The sequence below is a fragment of the Trachinotus anak genome, unplaced genomic scaffold (assembly GCF_046630095.1).
Source record: "Trachinotus anak isolate AG129_WGS33_773 ecotype Australia unplaced genomic scaffold, CSIRO_AGI_Tana_v1 ptg000026l, whole genome shotgun sequence".
NCBI classification, from domain to species: domain Eukaryota; kingdom Metazoa; phylum Chordata; class Actinopteri; order Carangiformes; family Carangidae; genus Trachinotus; species Trachinotus anak.
In genome coordinates, this window is record NW_027273877.1 from 9967057 (window position 1) to 9985871 (window position 18815).

At 41.7% G+C, this 18815-nt stretch overlaps 1 protein-coding gene across 5 annotated transcripts in view; it reads left to right on the top strand.

Annotated features, from left to right (window-relative positions):
* Window positions 1-2107: 2107 nt before the first annotated feature.
* Window positions 2108-18815, top strand: part of scn1lab (sodium channel, voltage-gated, type I like, alpha b) — a 42594-nt gene continuing 25886 nt past the window's right edge. For 2 of the 5 annotated variants that reach the window (XM_071464241.1, XM_071464244.1), the window contains exons 1-9: window positions 2108-2683; window positions 8951-9270; window positions 11255-11372; window positions 11693-11783; window positions 13316-13444; window positions 14296-14387; window positions 16808-17101; window positions 17862-17925; window positions 18562-18703. In XM_071464241.1, coding sequence (XP_071320342.1) covers window positions 9004-9270; window positions 11255-11372; window positions 11693-11783; window positions 13316-13444; window positions 14296-14387; window positions 16808-17101; window positions 17862-17925; window positions 18562-18703 — 1197 coding nt within the window. In that variant the 5' untranslated portion in view covers window positions 2108-2683; window positions 8951-9003. Of the gene's footprint in view, window positions 2684-3168; window positions 3790-8950; window positions 9271-11254; window positions 11373-11692; window positions 11784-13315; window positions 13445-13949; window positions 14042-14295; window positions 14388-16807; window positions 17102-17861; window positions 17926-18561; window positions 18704-18815 lie in introns of those variants that run through there. The other 3 variants (XM_071464242.1, XM_071464243.1, XM_071464245.1) reach the window with 3 other exon arrangements.

Below are 18815 nucleotides of genomic sequence, written 5' to 3' on the forward strand. Positions count from 1 at the left end.
TATAGCCTACACATCCACTCTGGACCAGCCACATGTGACGAAACAAGTGGCGTGATACTGACAAGCTTTATGTTTCCTGTCAAAGGAAATTAAAATGGCAACAATATGATTTCATTTCCCAGTGTTATCCTCTGCCCGACAGTGTTAACATTCATGTGTAGGCTCATGTAAACTCAGGAAGTTTTCCCCCAGCCGTGTGCTGAATGCGTACTGCTCGATCTATGTTCTGTTTTTCGAGCTTCACACTTATAGAAATGATCTAAATGCATGTACAGTGCATGTATGCAAACTATGTGTTTTTCCAGATTTAATGTAACACGGGGATCTAACGAGGCCACAACCAGACACGGAGGCTTAATTTGGAGTGTTACACAATGAAAGCTGTCCTCTGAGCAAGGCAACATGCTACAACCTAATTCTGACACCCCACAGGCTGAACAGGGCTCCTAAATTCATCACCCTGCTTCTAATGAAACACGCAGCAAAGTCACACACAGCTGCCAAGGAGGACGGCGGTGAACTCGTGGACACTCTGCATGTACGGGAGCCCTCTGCGCACCGTTTACAGCATTTTATGTCTGAATTCTTCCCCACACTAAACCATGAATATCTGGTAAACGTTTTCAAACAGTGTCATTATCTCATTGTCGACACACAGTCAAATTTGTATGATGAGTGTTTTGACGCTTCATCTGCCACAGTGTGCAATGTAAGGACCAATTTTGTAGTGTTATGTAAAGCTAAAGTCCTTATAGACCTCTGTATTTGATTCTTTCTAATGTGTTTATTATTAATTCTATACACCCTATTTACCTGCCAAATAACACATGATGATGGTCTATGATATGTCTAACAAAAGAATCAGAAATGTGGCCGAAATTTCTGTGTGTTTTGTTCCAGTAAATAGAGAAGTGAGACTGCGAGAGCATAATATCATAATAAAATGAAATTAATAGTGTCTATTGAATAAATGCAGTTTAAGTCACCAAAGATCTATCCTTGTTATAGGAAAACTATGTTTTGCTGTCTTAAAATTACACATTATCACATTATCAGTGAAGCAAAATCTAAATGTAATTTTTTTTTTCTCCAAAAATGCATGTTTTGTGCAGCTACTGTCTCTTGTCTGGGTTTTGGCAGCGTAACAGTTAAGGGACACTCTATAAGGAGGTTTCGTTCAGTAAATCAACAGAAGTGGGTGAACAAAAAGATAAACAACCACACTTTACAATGCATGAGGAACAGGAAATGATGAGCTAAATGCTGCAGCGCTGATATAATGAGATCAAACATATGCGAGTAAGTCCTGGGAGTTGTCGGTTATGTTCACATATTGAAGTGAAACTGCCTGCGCCCATGTGGGTGTGACATGCTACACTGAGCTCAAGGGTGTGTCTACCTCTGCTGACAGTGAGTGCTCGAGGGATAGAGTTTATTTTCATTTCCCAAATTGGAGTTTAACTTCAAATCACACTCATCTGCAATTAATTCACATCGCCCAACCCTTCATGAAATGTAAACTTCGGCATCCAAGTTGCAGCTGTTGTGGTCACCACCTTTTTGTGTGTTTTCCCTATATGCTGCTGTGCATGCAACAGTTTCACAAGAGCTCCTTTCACTCCCAGCCAAACAAGAAAACAAACGTGATCAACAATGCAAGGCACGAGGTAACCGTGTTTGGTTGTAATTCAGCCCACTGTCCAGCAGGTGGCATGAATTCACAAGGAAAATGCAGAGGCAGTTTCCGTGTGCTGAGGTCTGTACCCCAAATGTGGTCTGCATGCCAGCATCCTGACACCTCAATCTCCACCTCCATTTCAGCAAAATCCTAATTGTTATATTCATTTTTTTTTTTTTATCTATTATATAAAATAAAATCCAGCCTCCAACCAATCAATATACCCTTTTTATTTGCAGAAACATGAATTCAACATACAAATAACCTATATTATGATCTTAACTGCAACTTCAGAAGTTTAACTTCTGAAATAGTCTCTGACTGGGGGGGGGGGGGGGGGGGGGGGGGTTTGTGTTGCCAGAGCAAAGTCATTCATTCTGCATTACTAAACACCTATAATAAAGGTACATGGGTCTATTAGAAAGTCATTTGCATATTAAAGGAGAGTGATTTTATGGTGAAGATGCTGGATAATAACCATAAGGTACTGATTGTCATAAGGCAAGCAGCTACCAAAACAAGACAAATATGGGCTATCAATTAAATTAAATGATTGATCCACTCTGCCTTATGGGCTATTAGAAGAACAATAGGACTATTTGATATTGTCATGTCATCTTAGTGACAACAGGTCGCTGTTGCTGCGCTTCCCCCCCTGAGTTTGATATTCTCTAGCAGTGTACATCCAGGCCATCTTGCGACAGTCACAGCTTTAAGGACATTCACTCCCAGCCTGCGATGCCTAACCAACCGGAAGCGCGGATTGATTTCTCCACGGCAAGCACAGGCGGCTAAAAAAAAAAAAAAAAAAAAAAAAAAAAAGAAGGGAAAAATCAAAGGAGCGCTTATTAAATGATAATCCACCAACCCTCAGACGGGATTTCTCAGACAGAGACAAAGGTTTTACATCTCGAAGTGACAGGGGTATCTGCCGAAATAAAGGATTATTCTTTCGGAGATGGGATCTACCTTCAAGGTCCCCACCTGCTGGGCACCGTAATGGTGGTGAGTATCCAGTTTTTTTTCTCAGTTTTATTAACATGTCTTTTTTCTTTCACTGTAAGATTTTCGGAGCTGCCGAGACGATACAACACAATCATTCTGAAGTCTTTTGTTGAAAATGTAGGCAATGAAAGAACAACGTACTGGGTTTTTCCTATATATAAATATATATATGTTATGTTATCTTTGATAGCTCCGCTAATTGCGCGCATGATACATACAACCGCAGTGTAACATACGTTTTTTTTTTTTTTTTACATTTTCGCGGTAATTACGCAGAAATGTAGTTTTCCCTTCACAAAAGCTAATTCACTGACGGTGCTTTCAAACTGACATGTTATAACCCGGCTGTGGACTGTCTGAGGACGTTTTTCCTTCATTTCCAAACAAATGAAACGGACGAAAATAACCTCCACGTCGTGACAACCTTGGCCCTCATAACTACGGGGCCCTTTTGGTGTGAAATATCAACCGTAAAGAGGTTTCATAAACGAGCCAGGTGTCAGGAACAAGACAGCAAAAACGAAAGGCCTATTTTGTGTTTTTGGTGAACCAGTTGCTGCCTATGTGGGGGGGGTGGGGGGTGGGGGGGGCACACATCTGGGAAGGACACGCCCAGACTCATTGAGACCCATTCAGGGGTTTGTGAGAGGACTTGCTGTGAACCCGTTACACCGCTGAGGCTCAAATACGCTCCTAGTTTGTGATTAGAGCTTGACCTTCATTCATGTTGCATGAGTATTTGAGTGTATGAGCGAAAACGGAAGGGCCATTTCAACCGCAGTTCAAGGACCCCAGGTTGGCTCCCGGACCCCAGGTTGAGCATCGCTGCTTTCCAGGGGATGTAAACGGGTGCCTGCCGCTGCCGCTGCCGCTGCCGCTGAAGCGATTAAAAGCCTCAACCTCGGTCGGTCGCTCACCGGCGTGTGTGTGTGCCTGTGTGTGTGTGTGTGTGTGTGTGTCGTCGTGCTGCTGGGGGGGGGGCACATGACGGCTGATTAGAGAGGTCAATATAATGGGAAAGGTGTGGATTTGTCGGAGTCCTGGAGATAGAGCGGAGACACATCGTCAACATGGCGACAGCTGCCGCGGCCCCCTCGACAATTAAGGTAGCCTGTTGTCTGACGCTTCGTTTCGGATTTCTCATCGGCCCTTTTTAGTTAAGGAAATCAATATGGCAGTCCTAGAATGAAAGAGAGTGACATACGAATGTCTGCCACCTTTTGCCTTCACAGGTAGGGGAGGAGAAAAGTGCTCTCAGGTCACCATGAAGTCGCTATAGAGACACAAGCGTCTATGAATATTACAGATATACTGTTGTGGTTGTACTTGAACACATATAAAATATCTTGTAGTTGTCAGGTAGGTTTCTATTTGATGTCTCAGGTCTCTGTTCTTTAAGCACCATGGACAGCAGCGCCCCTTTGACACCACGCCAGCTGCAGTTTTAGTCATTCCCATGAAATCTGAACAACTGAGGTGGATTCAGCAACATCGGCAGAGAGCAAATGTCTGTCTGGAAGGGCACTCTAGAGAGTTGTTGTGTTGATGTTAGGTCTTTTCAAAATGTCTGATACAGAGGTTAGGTTTCCGTTTGTTTGTTTTCCGAAGCAGCTGCCCTCTTTCCTGAGCATCCTGGACAGTGAAACATCTGTCCGTGGAAAAAGAGAGCTAGTGTTTTGGCTTGAGGGCACTTAGAGGAGGACATATTGTGTAAAGGACAAGTTCACATTTTTTAAAGTCTGTCTTAAAACAATATTGGTCGCTGTAATTGTTCCCCCTCTCCATGCTGGCCATGCAAAAAATGGATTCCACTGTTCATTTGAAGCTGAAATGAGGCTTCACCAGTCTGAACCACACAAACTGGGTGTAGTGGATAAAGTTAGAGTATTTTTTTTGAAAAACTGTACAAGAATTCATGTGGACATATGAGTGTTATTTTAGGAAATTAGCAGTGATCATTTAACTGCTGGACCACCTTACACTGCCCCGCTGAAACTGTTAACAAGATTTAGAGCATGACATAGGCCTTGCGTCAAGATTTCATGTCATCATTTACTTAGCAACAGTTTTGGGTCACTGTGTGAAAATACTTGAAATATCACAGTAAGATCTGATGTATACTAGAAAATAGCGCAGGGCTGTGTCACGTGAGCCAGATTGCTTCTAATATCATAGATGCCATGATCCCTCTCGGTGCCAGGATGCGTAAGCGCGGAAATGTCGGCTGTCCCTACACGTTTCTGGTCTGCCATATTATATTTGACTCCAGGGTTGACCAGGGCTGGAGCTCAGAGATGGGTGTGGATGTTAGACCTACAGGGTTGATCAGGCTTCACAACCCCCTTCCCCCACCACCCACCGGCTCATGCTAGACAAGCTGTCAGGCCTCACATCACAACACGGGTCCCGGGGCAGTCTTCGGGACACAAGCAGATGTGTTTTATGAGAGGCCCCGATGGGAGAAGCTACAATTAATTCACAGTTTATGGCTGATGAATTCTGTGAAACACAACATTTGCTGGCTGTTGTGGCTTTCTAGCAGGTCTCCGCCGCAGTAATAATGTATGCTGCATGTGGCCAAAAAGAGGTTATGATACATTCTCTTTTCTGTTTTTTTTTTCTTTTTTTTTTAAATCCCAATCCTGCTCTCATCAAGAAATGGTTATAATTAAATATTTGATCATGTGTTGCTTGACAGGGCTGTTTTAAGGACAAAAGGTTTGCGATTGTGTTTAAATGTTCAAATTTCCCAGTGGTAATCAAAGTTGAATTTTAGTTACAAACAATTGGCTAGGCCAGACTCAGTTAAGAGGCTTCTTTTTAAGACTTTGAGACAAATTTTGACAACAATCTCAGGTATAGTTACTCGCTCTACCCTGAGCTTTTGACCCTATCACATGGTCTGAAGCAGCATATGGTGTTTACTCAGCCGTTAGGGAACCATACATATTCAAACATCCCTTTATTCTGTGCACTTCCAGGACGTTTAGCCCATGCTAGCTTAAAAACAGCAACACAATTGAATTCTAACATTTCAGTTTAACCCTGGTTACAGCGAATTTAAAGTACTGGATTGACATTTTGAGAAATGTGTGTAGTTGTTTTCTTAATTAGAGTTGGATGAGAAGACTGATATCACTCATATCTTTCTGTGCAATATGAGGCTACAGCCAGTAGACAGTTAGCATAGCTTAGCATAAAGGCTGTAAACACGAAGAAACCGCTAGTCCTAACAAACCAGATATAACATATTGTTATTGAGCTATGAAATTTAGAGCTGCTGGTAGGCATATTTTAAGCAAAGACTGTTAGCAAAGGCTTCACATATACCATACAAACATGAATTTGGCATCAATATTATCATTGACCTCTTGACAAGAAAGCAAATGTCAAACTGTTTCAGCACTGTTTCTGCTGTGTATGTGTAGACACAAGAGAACCTGCTTTATATCACTGTGTTTTTAATATTTTCATTCATGTTTTGTTGAAATTAAGAATGTCTGCATAAAATAAGAGGTTTTGAAATACATTAAGTAGTAGCTGGTTCTGTTAAACCTGACTCATAAAACTCAAACTCATATTTTTATCATACCTGAGCAATACTATGCTTGGTGGATTACACAGTGTTCCAGACCTTCCCCTGAGTTGCCTGCTATTCGGGCACAGGTTGAACATCAACATAGCTTAAAATTTCCTCTTGCAAATGGAAAGAAAATTAGATTGAGGTCTGTTGCTCCATTTCCATTTGGAAAAAGTAAGAAAAACTCATGATTCAAGAAGACATCACTTTTGAGATTCTGCCAGCGGGGAGGATCCTGTTTTCTTAGCCAAGTACAGCATCCCAGGAGGAGCTAGGCCCACCTGTGAGACTGCAGAGACTGGGAGGCACCAAGGTTGCACTGATAATGGCTCACCAGGGTTTTTTGAGACAATCTTGTTTGTGTGCCTTCCCTCTATTTCCTGGGAGAACAGGATGGGCTTCTGGGTGTGAAGGGTGGTACAGTAGTAGTAGTTCTCAGAGGGGGCCGGTATTGCTGCTGATTGGTAGAAGACAAAAAAAATCTATAATCACTGTCAACTACATTTGCTTCTCCTGAAAGCTACTGGGAAAATAGTTCATTCAGTCAAATTAATAACTTGAGGCCATCCACCAATTAATTATGCAATAAAAGGAAAGTGCTGCCTCTAACTCTCTAAAAACCATTTTCTCCATGGTGAAAAAATGCAGCAATAAATAGATTGAGAGAGAGTAGTAAATGGGTGAAAGTGGCAAGCTCATGTTCTCATCAGAGACTTTTGTTTGTCTTTTTCTCATGCCGTCCACCTCAGCTGTTGCTAGCTATTTCTGTGTCCCCCTGTGAATCAGCTGAAGGCGTGTCACCAACGTCAGACCCCATATTTACTGCCTCTCCAAAGCCTCCGCCCTACCTGTGACCTCTCATTGAGCCCAGAGGTCAGCACAGAGTGCAGTGCGTTTTTTAATCTCAAAGAACAGAAACATGAATATGCCTTTTAGCACATGGTTGGTTTGTTCCCAAAGCAAAATGAAGGCATACGTTAGGTTTGTGATTTGTCCACATGATGATTCTGATATGAATTTTAGTCATTAGTCATCGGTTATAAAACAGGCATCAGAGAGAAACGACAGACTATTGTGTTATACAGTAAGGCTCTCAAAGTGGTATTAGTCACTCCATCAGCCATTTGCATGTGAAACATGCTGTCTTTAATGTTTTTCCTCTCCAGCCTTTCAAATGCAGCTCTGTATGACCTCCTTAATGTCTGTACATGTGTGTGATAAGCCACCTATAGGAAGAGATTCCTTTCACATACAAATAAGTTGATAGGTATGGTCAAAACATAAATGCTCAGGTCATATTTCCTTTTAGCTCCTTTTAGTCATGAATCTCTTTGTGTAACTGTGATGGCAGTTTAACATGTCGGTCTCATGTCTGATTAAGTGCCTGAGTCACTTTTACGTAAACTGACAAGGCCAGACTGAGTAACATTTCAGCACAGCAACATTTCTCGACTGAATGCTGTTAGATTAATGTAAAAGCTGCCGCAGCACAAGTTTAAGCATAGAGAAATTAAATGTAGGTCAGTCTCAGTGTCTGATCATTGCAATGAATTTCTCAGTAGTATAGTATAAAAAAAAAATCGAAGAAAAAATATTTTTAATTAATTTTGAATTAACTGACTTGACATTGTTTAGACAGTTAAAGGTCCCATATTGACTAAAGTGAGATGTCCATGTCTTTTTAATTATAAAGCAGGTCAAGGTTCTATATTGATACTGTGAAAGCATCAAAACACTCAGTCCACAGAGAAATGCACACAGCCTGTATTCAGAAACTGGGCCTTGAAATGAGCCGTCAGGACTTCTGTAACTTTGCGATGTCACAACAAAGCAGTCACCGCCCTCAGCCACACCCCAAGCCCTGCCCACCTGGACCCACCATCCAACCCTGCAGGATTTGGTTTCTCTGCTATATTTTTATTCAATCACTCAGAAAACAGTCAGCCAATCAGAAGAAAGCCTCAAAGCCTCTCTTCTGATTGGCTCACTGACCTGTTGTTACTAGAGCCCCAGAGAGAAGCCTGAGAGAGGAGATGTAAAACTACACTGAGATGGTTTTTGGTTCTTCCAAAATATATCTTATTAAAGTGGAAAGTGTAAAATATGGGAAATGTGGTAAGTGTCCCTTGTACTCGTGATAGTCATTCATTATGGCTTCGATGATAAAATAAGTTTTGAAAACAGTTACATTGATCTTCTTTCCTTTCCTTATTCTGATACTACTTCCTTTCATTTTCAAATATCGCACAAGCACTGTGGCTCTTTCCAAATTCAGTTCATTAACGTGAAAGACACCACTAAAAAGCCATCACTTTACCAGCTTGATGAAATAACTGAGATGTAAAATACATATGAATAATGTGGGTGTTTTCGTCTCCCCACTCTAAATCCACTTTCAGACTGACTTTCTATAAAACAAGCACCAGGAGATGTTCAAAAACCCAGACTGTTGTTAAACAACACTTAAATGTAATACAATTCATTAGAGGCACAAACATAATGTAATGCAATTCATGTCTGAAAGCTTTAGAGTGGGGAGACACCCTCCTTAATTTATCCAGGCAGGGTTTCCAACATCTCGTGCGTACAGCATGATTCATGAAGATAAGTTGACCTCCAAAGGTGAACGAACCTACTATTTTCAGAAGCCTGACCCTGACTCCTGACCCATTCCCTTCTTGCTGCAGCTCCCTGCCCCAGCTGAGCCCCTCGCTGCCCTCTGAAGAAGCAGGATGACAAGATGGCACAACTGCTTGTACCGCCCGGACCTGACAGCTTCTGCCCCTTCGTCCCCGAGTCGCTGGCCGCCATCGAGAGGCGCATCGCCGAGGAGGAGAGCCGCAGACCACGGGCGGAGCGCCGCAGTGACAGTGATGATGAAAACGGTCCAAAGCCCAACAGTGACCTGGAGGCAGGGAAATCCCTCCCCTTCATCTATGGGGACATCCCTTCTCACCTGGTGTCCACCCCTCTGGAGGACATGGACCCCTACTACAGCAATCAGAAGGTTAGTTTCAAAGTTATTAAAGCGGAAGTAAAATATTAACACTCATATGGATGGACACCTTTAAGTCATATTCTTAACCCTACTGGCCTTAAAACATTATTATGTATACTGACTAAACTTTCAATGGCGTATGACTCAAGCACTGAATTGTGACACCTAGTCTAAGCTTTTTATCCCCTAAAGGCTTGAAGCTAATTGCCCAATGGTCTCAATAAACTATTTTAAGGAAGCACATTGGCAGATGCAGCAATTTCCACCCACGTAAGACGAACTTCTGCTTAAGAAAGATAACAGCTGAACACATTCACTTCCTGTCTTTCTAGTGAGGGCAGATCAGATTTTATTAGAGACACTGCAAGCTGTGGCTCATTTAAAAAAAATGTTTTGTAATGTGTTGCATAGATTTAATTCTTCAGAATATTGCGACTCTGTTATTAACGTCTTTTACTCTTGCAAATTAGAAGCCAGAGAACAAAAGAATTCAATCTACACCCTTGAAAAAATGTATAATTGATTTACTTTACATCTGTTAAATTAAAAGAAATGACCAGTGGTGGAATATTTTGTGCATCAGTGCAAGTTTAAGGTACTTGTACTTTACTTAAGTATTTGTGCTTATGCCACTTCATATTTACATTCCACCTCATTTCAGAGGGAAATATTGTATATCTTACGCAGCTTCATTAAGATTTTGCATACAAACTATATAATGCATCTTAAATAAGATGGAACAAATGTCGCTCTTATTGGTCATTTTGGTCAATATTTGAGGCCTTATTTTCTTTAAAAAGTTGAAAAAATAAGTGCTGTATTTTTTAAATCAAGTTTAGTGTAGGAACGTAATGTATCAGTTAAAGATAAAGACATTTCTAGAACATGTTTTGAATTTAAAAATTTGATTTAATTGAAAAGGTTTCAAACATTAAAATACTACTTTGCTGACATGACGTCTGTACTTGGAATACTTCAGCATTTATGGAAATATGCCTGTTCACTTTCTTGCCAAGAGTTGGATTGATACCACTCATGTATGCGTGTTAAATATGAATCTACAGTAGTAGCCTCTGAGCTTAATTAGCATAAAGACTGGAAGCAGAGAGTAACAGCAAGTCCAGCTATGTCCAAAGGTAACAGTTTGGAGACAACTGGAGGCTTTTCACAGAGCTGGCACATCCTTATAATAAGGAATTATATTTGCAATAATAGTAGACTTATAGTAGTATAGTATAGTACTCCTAGTGACTTGTTTTATGTGACCTGGACATGTCCTGGTCATCCAGGTCTTTCTGTTTTTAGGAAGTTCCTGAAGCCTGACGACCTGATTAGTTTAATCTGGCTTCATAGATAAATACAGCTGGGTGGGTCTGAGCACACAACTCTTAGGAACTCCTGAACTGGCTTTTGTGTGCATGGATTTATTGTTGACAAGAACAAACTGGAATATACCTGATGAATATGACTTCCAACCCCCAGTGATATGTACCAGTCTCTGTAATAAAATCTTGTGATCGAAATGCATCACTAAGATGTAGCAAGATGAGAATAGCAAAAAGTATAACAACTTGCTGATTCTTCACGACGTTAATTTCAGACAAACCTACAAGTTGGTATTTAGTTTGTCAACAGGTGAGATGTAAAACCCATTTCAACATAAATGTACTCATCCAAGTCAGAGCCTAGGCCAACAGAAGTGCTAAATGCTAATCTGAGCTGTTGTGCTAGTTGAACTACAGTGCCAAACAGGTGAGGTGTGCTCATCCAGCCACATTATAATAATTACAACAACCACAGACTCTGTGCAGAGGCTGCACACAGATGCAGCTTCTCTGCAGCAGCATGATGGAAATACAATAGAAAAAAACATATGCGGTTTATATGAAGTGCAATTTTAGTGCTGCTTAATATATCACATCTAACAAATAAGGTGAACACATACAGTATATGACTCATATTTTAATTCATTTTTCTTTTCTCTCTCTTTCAGACCTTCATAGTATTGAACCGTGGGAAGACAATCTTCCGTTTCAATGCCACTCCTGCCTTGTACATCTTAAACCCCTTCAACCCTCTAAGGAGGATAGCTATTAGAATTTTAGTACACTCATATCCTTTCAGAGTTTGCCACGGTCACAGCTTGATTTGGATTAAAGGGTTTATCAGACAAAAGAGGGATTTAATTGAGCTGATGCTGAAGACTAAATGTCATGATTGGTTTAGACTTTACATAGGCATACATCTGGTTTTACAGCAGCTGAGCAGCTGAAGACACTTTAGATAAGAAATGACAAGTAAAATGTTGGTTTTTGACTAGTTTTCTGTCAGGTTTGGTTAAAGTGTGTCTTGTTTGAATGTTCCATAGCATACAGTGATTTATGCTCAAAAAAACACAAATGTTCAATTGTGTTCCTTAACTTAGTTTTTACGTTGTTCAGCATGTTGATCATGTTCACCATCCTGACCAACTGTGCTTTCATGACCCTCAGTAATCCCCCAGAATGGGCCAAGAATGTAGAGTAAGTTGTCAGCTGTTAATTTTCTCTTGTGTCTGACCTTTGGGATTTTACTTTGACATACATGTTGATTAATCATTTGAACATAATTCTGTCAAAACTGGCACACCCTCCTCTCAGATATGAGCGCACAGACATGATGCACAAAAAGCAGCACAACCTACAAGTTCAGGGGATATGAGTATATTTGATGTGAAAAGTTATTAAATGGTTACATCCATGGTGCAAAAAGGAATTAATTTATCGTAATAATCTTAAATATAGAGCTATTAAAGGACTGAAATGTATAAAAAAAATGGAGCACTGCATCATGGGATTATATCGTGAACACTACTTTTTTCATTCCAGAGAATGTCTGACATCACTATATAAAGAATACATTTCACACTCAAGTAAATTGGCAGAGGGTAAATCTTGTCCACTATACCTGTATAATGGACAGGGAGTGATTCAGACATATGCTGTGTCATCAAGACAATTGTATAACGACAGAGGATTAAAATACTGTGCATTGATAATATATTATCATATCTATTATATTTGGGTTTAAAGGTCCCATATTGTATAAAGTGAGATTTCCACATCTTTTTTGATTATAAAGCAAGTCTAGGTTCTATATTAATACTGTCAAGGTATCAAAGTGCTCAGTCCACAGAGAAATGCACACAGTGTGTATTCAGAAACTGAGCCTTAAAACGAGCCGTCAGGACTTTTGTAACTTTGTGATGTCACAACAAAGCAGTCGCCGCTCTCAGCCATGCACCAAGCCTGGCCTACCCAGACCAACCATCCAACCTTGCAGGATTTGGTTTCTCTGAGTGTTCACCAGAAATCTGCTATATTTTTATTTGATCACTCAGAAAACAGTCAGTCTCACAAAACTGTTGTTACTAGAGCTCCAGAGAGGAGATGTAAGCCTACATTGAGAAAAACCATCTTAATGTACTTTTACATCTCCTCTCTCTCAAGACTATAGCAGATTTGAGGTAAACACTGCCCACTAAACACTAAATCCTGCAAGGCTGGTGGGTGGGTCCGGGTGGGTTGGGCTTGGGGCGTTGTTGAGGGCGGCGACATCACAAAGTTAAGTCCTGAAGGTTCCGTCTCTGGTGGCTGTGTGCATTTCTCTGTGGACTGAGTGCTTATATACCTGTAATAAAAAAAAGACATGGAAATCTCACTTTATACAATATAGGACCTTTAATACCAGAATATAAATTGGGTGTAAAATACTACAATGGCCGACTGTTACAGTATGCTGTATTAAGTCTGATGTTAGCTTTGTCTCCATTAAATATTGGTGTAGTCAGGCAAGCTATAACACAGTAATGTACACTACAGGATTTTCAGGAGATAATAACCAGAAAGCTCATGAGGAAAATGGAAAATGTGACACAGGTAGTTTAAAACCCCAGTACTGCACTACACACAGTGAGTCTGTCACCTTGCCTCTGAGCAATGGAGCCGTTAACTGACATCATTAATTTCCTCTCCGTGTGTTTTCATTTCCTCTCTTCCTCACCTCGTTTTGCCAGGTACACATTCACAGGAATTTACACCTTCGAGTCCCTTATAAAAATCCTGGCCAGGGGCTTCTGTGTGGGGAAGTTCACTTTCCTCCGGGACCCATGGAACTGGCTGGATTTCAGTGTTATCCTCATGGCGTAAGTATTATGACAAGCATGGTTAGGATCATCTTAACATGATCTGGCGTAGATTAAGAAGCCAAATGCTTTTAATGCTAATCAGCCCAGCAGCCTGTTAAGTCCCGCTGAATGTGAGAAGAAGAGCAGAGAAATGAAGAGGGGCACAATAATCTGCAGCTTACTGCTGTATGTTTGGAGAGCATGGCCAGAAATCTCAGCTCTACTCTATTATAATGGATGTGAGCCCCTGAAGCCTGCAGTATCCTGGCCTAGATTTGTCCCATGCTTCAATGACTTCAGCTACTTGTCTTGAAACTACAATATAAAGCCTTCAGCATTAGGTTACAGAGTTATTCTGTGATTATAGTATCTGTTGATATGGAGGATTACTCACTTTTTGTTTTTAGATATGCCATTTATGATGCTTTTAACAGAGGCGGTTTTATCTCTCAGATGTCTGTGTTTGTGTGATGGGTGTCTGCCTGTGCAATGCTGTGTAGTAACTGTGCATTTGATCCTGCAGGTATATAACAGAGTTTGTAAACCTAGGCAATGTTTCAGCTCTGCGCACATTCAGAGTATTGCGAGCTTTGAAAACTATCTCAGTAATACCAGGTAAGGCTGCCCGGGCCTGCTGCCAGCACTCCTGCCATTTGTCCTCTGTGTGTGACCGTTTGCCGTTCCCTCCTCTCCCCCTTCCCCATCCCATGACCCTCCTTTTGTCTCGTCATGTCATGTGTGTGGGTGCCTGATTTGTGTGTGCGCGCGTATGTGTGCGTGTTTTCCCCACACCTTTTCCGAAATGCCCCTCTACCACGCCCCCCCCCCCCCTCCTCCTCCTCCTCCCTCTCCCTTCCCTTCCCTTACAGATATGTCACAGAGTTTGTGGACCTGGGCAATGTCTCAGCACTGCGAACCTTCAGGGTTCTGCGAGCCCTGAAAACTATATCAGTGATCCCAGGTGAGAGAGCCATCAAGGCCCATAGGGTTAATGAAATGCTAATGGCTAACTGGCGTTTCGCTAACATCCTAGCACCCCCTCCCCGCGCCCTCTCAGCTCATCTCACTGTAGCTAAGCCTGATGACGCCTGTCGCCGTCCCTCATGCTGCCTTCGTCCCAAGGCCAGTAAAAGCTGGAATCTGGCTCCAATCTGCACAGATTGACAGGATTCTTAGCTTTTAGATACATCCTTCAAGGCAAAGTTCTTTTTGGTTGAAATCTATTCTTGCCTTGGGAGCCTTACAAGTAGATTTTGTGCACTATTTCTTTTTCCTTTTTTGCATGAGACATTGCAAAAGCCGATTTTCTGGTGGCAAGCACTTGTGTGTGTAGGGTTCCTCCTCACCTTGTTTTCCTGTGCATGTCTTGTTCAATGTTGTGTGTTTCTTTGGAATAATTGTGATATGGTGAGTGGTGGTTGGGTTATGGCATTCTAAACACTAACACTATTCACATCACAAACTAACAAAAAGGTCATAGGTAAACCATCCAGGAAAACTGTCATTGGCTCTTTGTATAAAGAGAATCATCTGATTCCGCAACATGTATTACTTATTCAAGCTGCCATAACAACATACATAGACGTAGTTTACACATGTTGGGCTCTATTTTTGTGGCAGCGCAAAGCCTAGTACAAACAGTACCAGGATATGCTGGTATTTTTCTGACCCTTCTTTTCTGACTTTTGGTATTTATTAGTACATGATGGGAGAAGTTGCAACATGATTTACTTAATGTAATATTGGTTTGACATTTTGGGAAATACGCTTGGTTGAAGACCGATACCACTCTCATATCTTTACATTTAATATGAAGCTGGAGCTAGCAGGCAATTAGCTTAGCATAGCATAACATAAAGACTGAGAAGTAGGGAAAAGTAACTAGCAGGGCTAAGTCTTAAATTTAAAAGTAAACCTGCCCAAACCTCTAAAGCACTAATTAACACATTGTATCTTGTTTGTTTGAACCAAAAGCCAAAATGTAAAAAGAGCAAGTTGTGGTTTTGTGGCCGCTGTGTGCAACATGCAGTTTTTTACATTTAAACTAAACTAAAACACGAGTTCATGAGTGAACTTTAAAGGTGCTAATAGGCAGATTTTTTTTTTTTTTACTTTGAACACAGCTAAGCTAACTGTTTTTCTCGCCAGCTTTAAAGGTCCCACATTTTACACTTTTCCAGTGTTTTATTTAAAGCGTTGTCTTCTATAAGAAGATCTATTTGTGGTTTTAAGAATCAAAAACCATCTTGTTGTAGTTTTACATCTCCTCTCTCACCAACATCAGGTCGGTGAACCAATCAGAAGAGAGGCTTTGAGTGGTTGAATGTTTTCTGAGTGATCAAATAAAAATACAGCAGATTTCAGATAAACATTCAGAGAAACTAAATCCTGCAGGGTTGGATTGTGGGTCCAGGTGGGCAGGGCTTGGGGCATGGCTGAGGGCGGTGACTGCTTTGTTGTGACATCACAAAGTTACAGAAGTCCTGACGGCTCATTTCAAGGCTCAGTCTTTCTTTCACAGTAGTAATACAGAACCTAGACCTGTTTATAACCAAAAAAAGCCATGTAAACCTCACTTTACACAATATGGGATCTTTAATGCTAAGCTAATCCTAAAATAATCAACTTCTGGCTGAAAGGCAAATATGCATATTCTCAAAATGTTAAATTATTCCTTTAATAAGCTGTTGCTTCCATCAACAAGCAAGCACAAACTCAATACTTGTTTCACAGTGCTGTGCAACACATCAGCCTTTTTCTTATATTGCCTCCCACACAACATTATTTTCTGACTTCAAAAGGCTGATGTGGACTTTCATGACTGGCTGCATGAGAAAGGTATGAGATTTAACTGTCTGAGAGAATAACAATTAATCAGCCAATTCACTACCCAGGTTTAATTCCACTTCACTCAACGATCCATCGTCCACCGTACACCTGTATGGATAGAAACAGCCTGTGCACTTGGATACGTCCTCATTGACCTTGAGAACATTACCTGTTGCTGTGTGCTGGTCTTTGCTGCTGCACTAAGAAAGAGCTCAGTTTAACTGTCTCAGTGGCATCATCACCAGAAAACAATAGCACAGATTTCTAGAACATTCTGATCTCCCTGGTAAGGTCCTGTAATAATATAGAAAAAAACAACAACACATCTTTCTCCAGTGGTTTATCCATGATTAGCAGCGATCTGTGTCAGCCTGGTTCCTGTATGACAGCAAGCAGTTCATACAGGAACCTCCACTGCAGATCCCCCTGGCTGCTTGCTACTGTAAGCTCTTATTAGTAGCTTCTTCTCTACACAGCTTGTGGCTGTAATTAGCAGGCAGTAATCACTCTGCGATGTCCCCCTCCCGCCCCCTTGCCCTCTCTCACGTTCAGGCTTGAAGACCATCGTTGGCGCACTGATCCAGTCGGTGAAAAAGCTGTCGGACGTGATGATCCTCACCGTGTTCTGCCTCAGCGTCTTCGCCCTCATCGGCCTGCAGCTCTTCATGGGCAACTTGAGGCAGAAGTGCGTGCGTCTGCCGATTTCAAGCAACGCCACCAACAGCAGCAATATCACTACCGAAGATTTGATGCTTTACAACAACAGCCTGATGGACATCAACGCCACATTTGTGCAGAACACCACAGCGGACGCCTTCAACTGGACAGAGTACATCAGTGACGAGAGTAAGCCGGGTGACACGGCGTGAACGTGTCATTACATGTCTGCCAGGCGCACATAGGGGTTAACCAGGGTCAAGTTAGCATCCGCCCCAGACGGCCTGAGTCAGATATTGGCTACTGCATATGCAGAGATGGGTCAGGGTGGTGGTGGTGCTTGTGTAGGGGGAGGTCAGGCCTGCTGCTGTGATAGGGAGTGACAGCAATGGCTGGGAGCAGAGGCTGCACTCTCTAACAAGGGCTGGTGGGAGAATGCAGCAAATGTGGCGGATAATCGCCCCAACAATAAAACCCTCTACTTTCACCCCCCCTCGCTTTCCTTCATCATTCTCCCATGGCCCATCTGGGTGGCATGAGCAGCCTAAAGTACTAGAGGAGAGTGAGTCACTGACCCAAAGCGGGATATAGAGGAGACAGGCACCAGCTACATGACAAGCTGATGCCAGAGCAAGAGGGGAAGAGGAGGGAGAGAGACAGTTGATTGAATTAAAGCTTGGCATCGTAATCGTTTCAATTAATATAAAAAAAACTGATAAAAAATCTGATGTGATTGTGAAGTGGTAGACACACTCAGAGTGTCCGTGACTGCTTTGAAAGTCACGTGCTCATACCAAGGGTGACTAAGGATGACTAATGTGGCTGGGTGTTAAAACAGAAAAACAAATCAGCACCTTTCTCTCTGTCTCCCACCCACTCTACGAAAAAACTGAAAACTTCCCGTGATGTGTTTCTGACTTACCGTCGCTCTGTCTCCTCTCCTCTCTAGATAATTATTATTACCTCCCTGGCCGTAGGGATGCTCTGCTCTGCGGGAACGGCAGTGGCGCTGGGTAAGGCTTGACATGTTTTATTTATATGGCCAATTAGATGCACCACAAAGCTGAGCACACACAATTAGTGTCGACACTCGCCACCGCGCTGAGGCACAGGAGTCCGAACTGGTTAACTACGGCTGCATTAATGTGTTTTAGCAAATGTTTAAACTCTCAGCTTTTTGCCTGTGTAGCTGACAACTTTTGATTTAAATTTTAGTTTAAATGTTTAAACCATGATACAAATTCTTCAAATTGTATTCCCAGTTCTAGTTAAGCTTTTACATAAACCACATTATCTCCAGAATATTGCTACTTGATCAGAGAGTCATGCTGAAAGGAGGAGGAGAGTGATCTGCTCTTATCCGTCAGTTATGCACAAAAACAGTTTGTAAAAAAACACCCGTGAAGAGGGATGTAAGGTGGTGAGTGTTCAATACACAAATAACAGCTATAGCAGTTGGGGTTACTCGAGTTCAAGTGTTCATTAACATGTATTTATCCATTTGTGGAGACGCTTGGTGCCAAGCAGCAATTTGTGTTTTATTTTTTTTATGTTTATCTCAAACCTTATCAGATTTTTTTTTATGTTTAAAAAAGTACTCGTTACACCTGTAATGCTAAATGTTTCCCATGACACCTGTGTCCTGACAGGCTCTGTCCAGAGGGCTTCATATGTGTTAAAGCAGGTCGTAATCCAGATTACGGCTACACCAGCTTCGACACCTTCAGCTGGGCCTTCCTCTCTCTGTTCCGACTCATGACCCAGGACTTCTGGGAAAACCTCTACCAGCAGGTTGGCAGAACTCTGCGGCTGATTTGAGCTTTGTAAAACACGACCTAAAATATGTGAACATAACAAACAATACCATGAAGTGAAAGCTGTAAATTTCATAAAAGACCTTCAA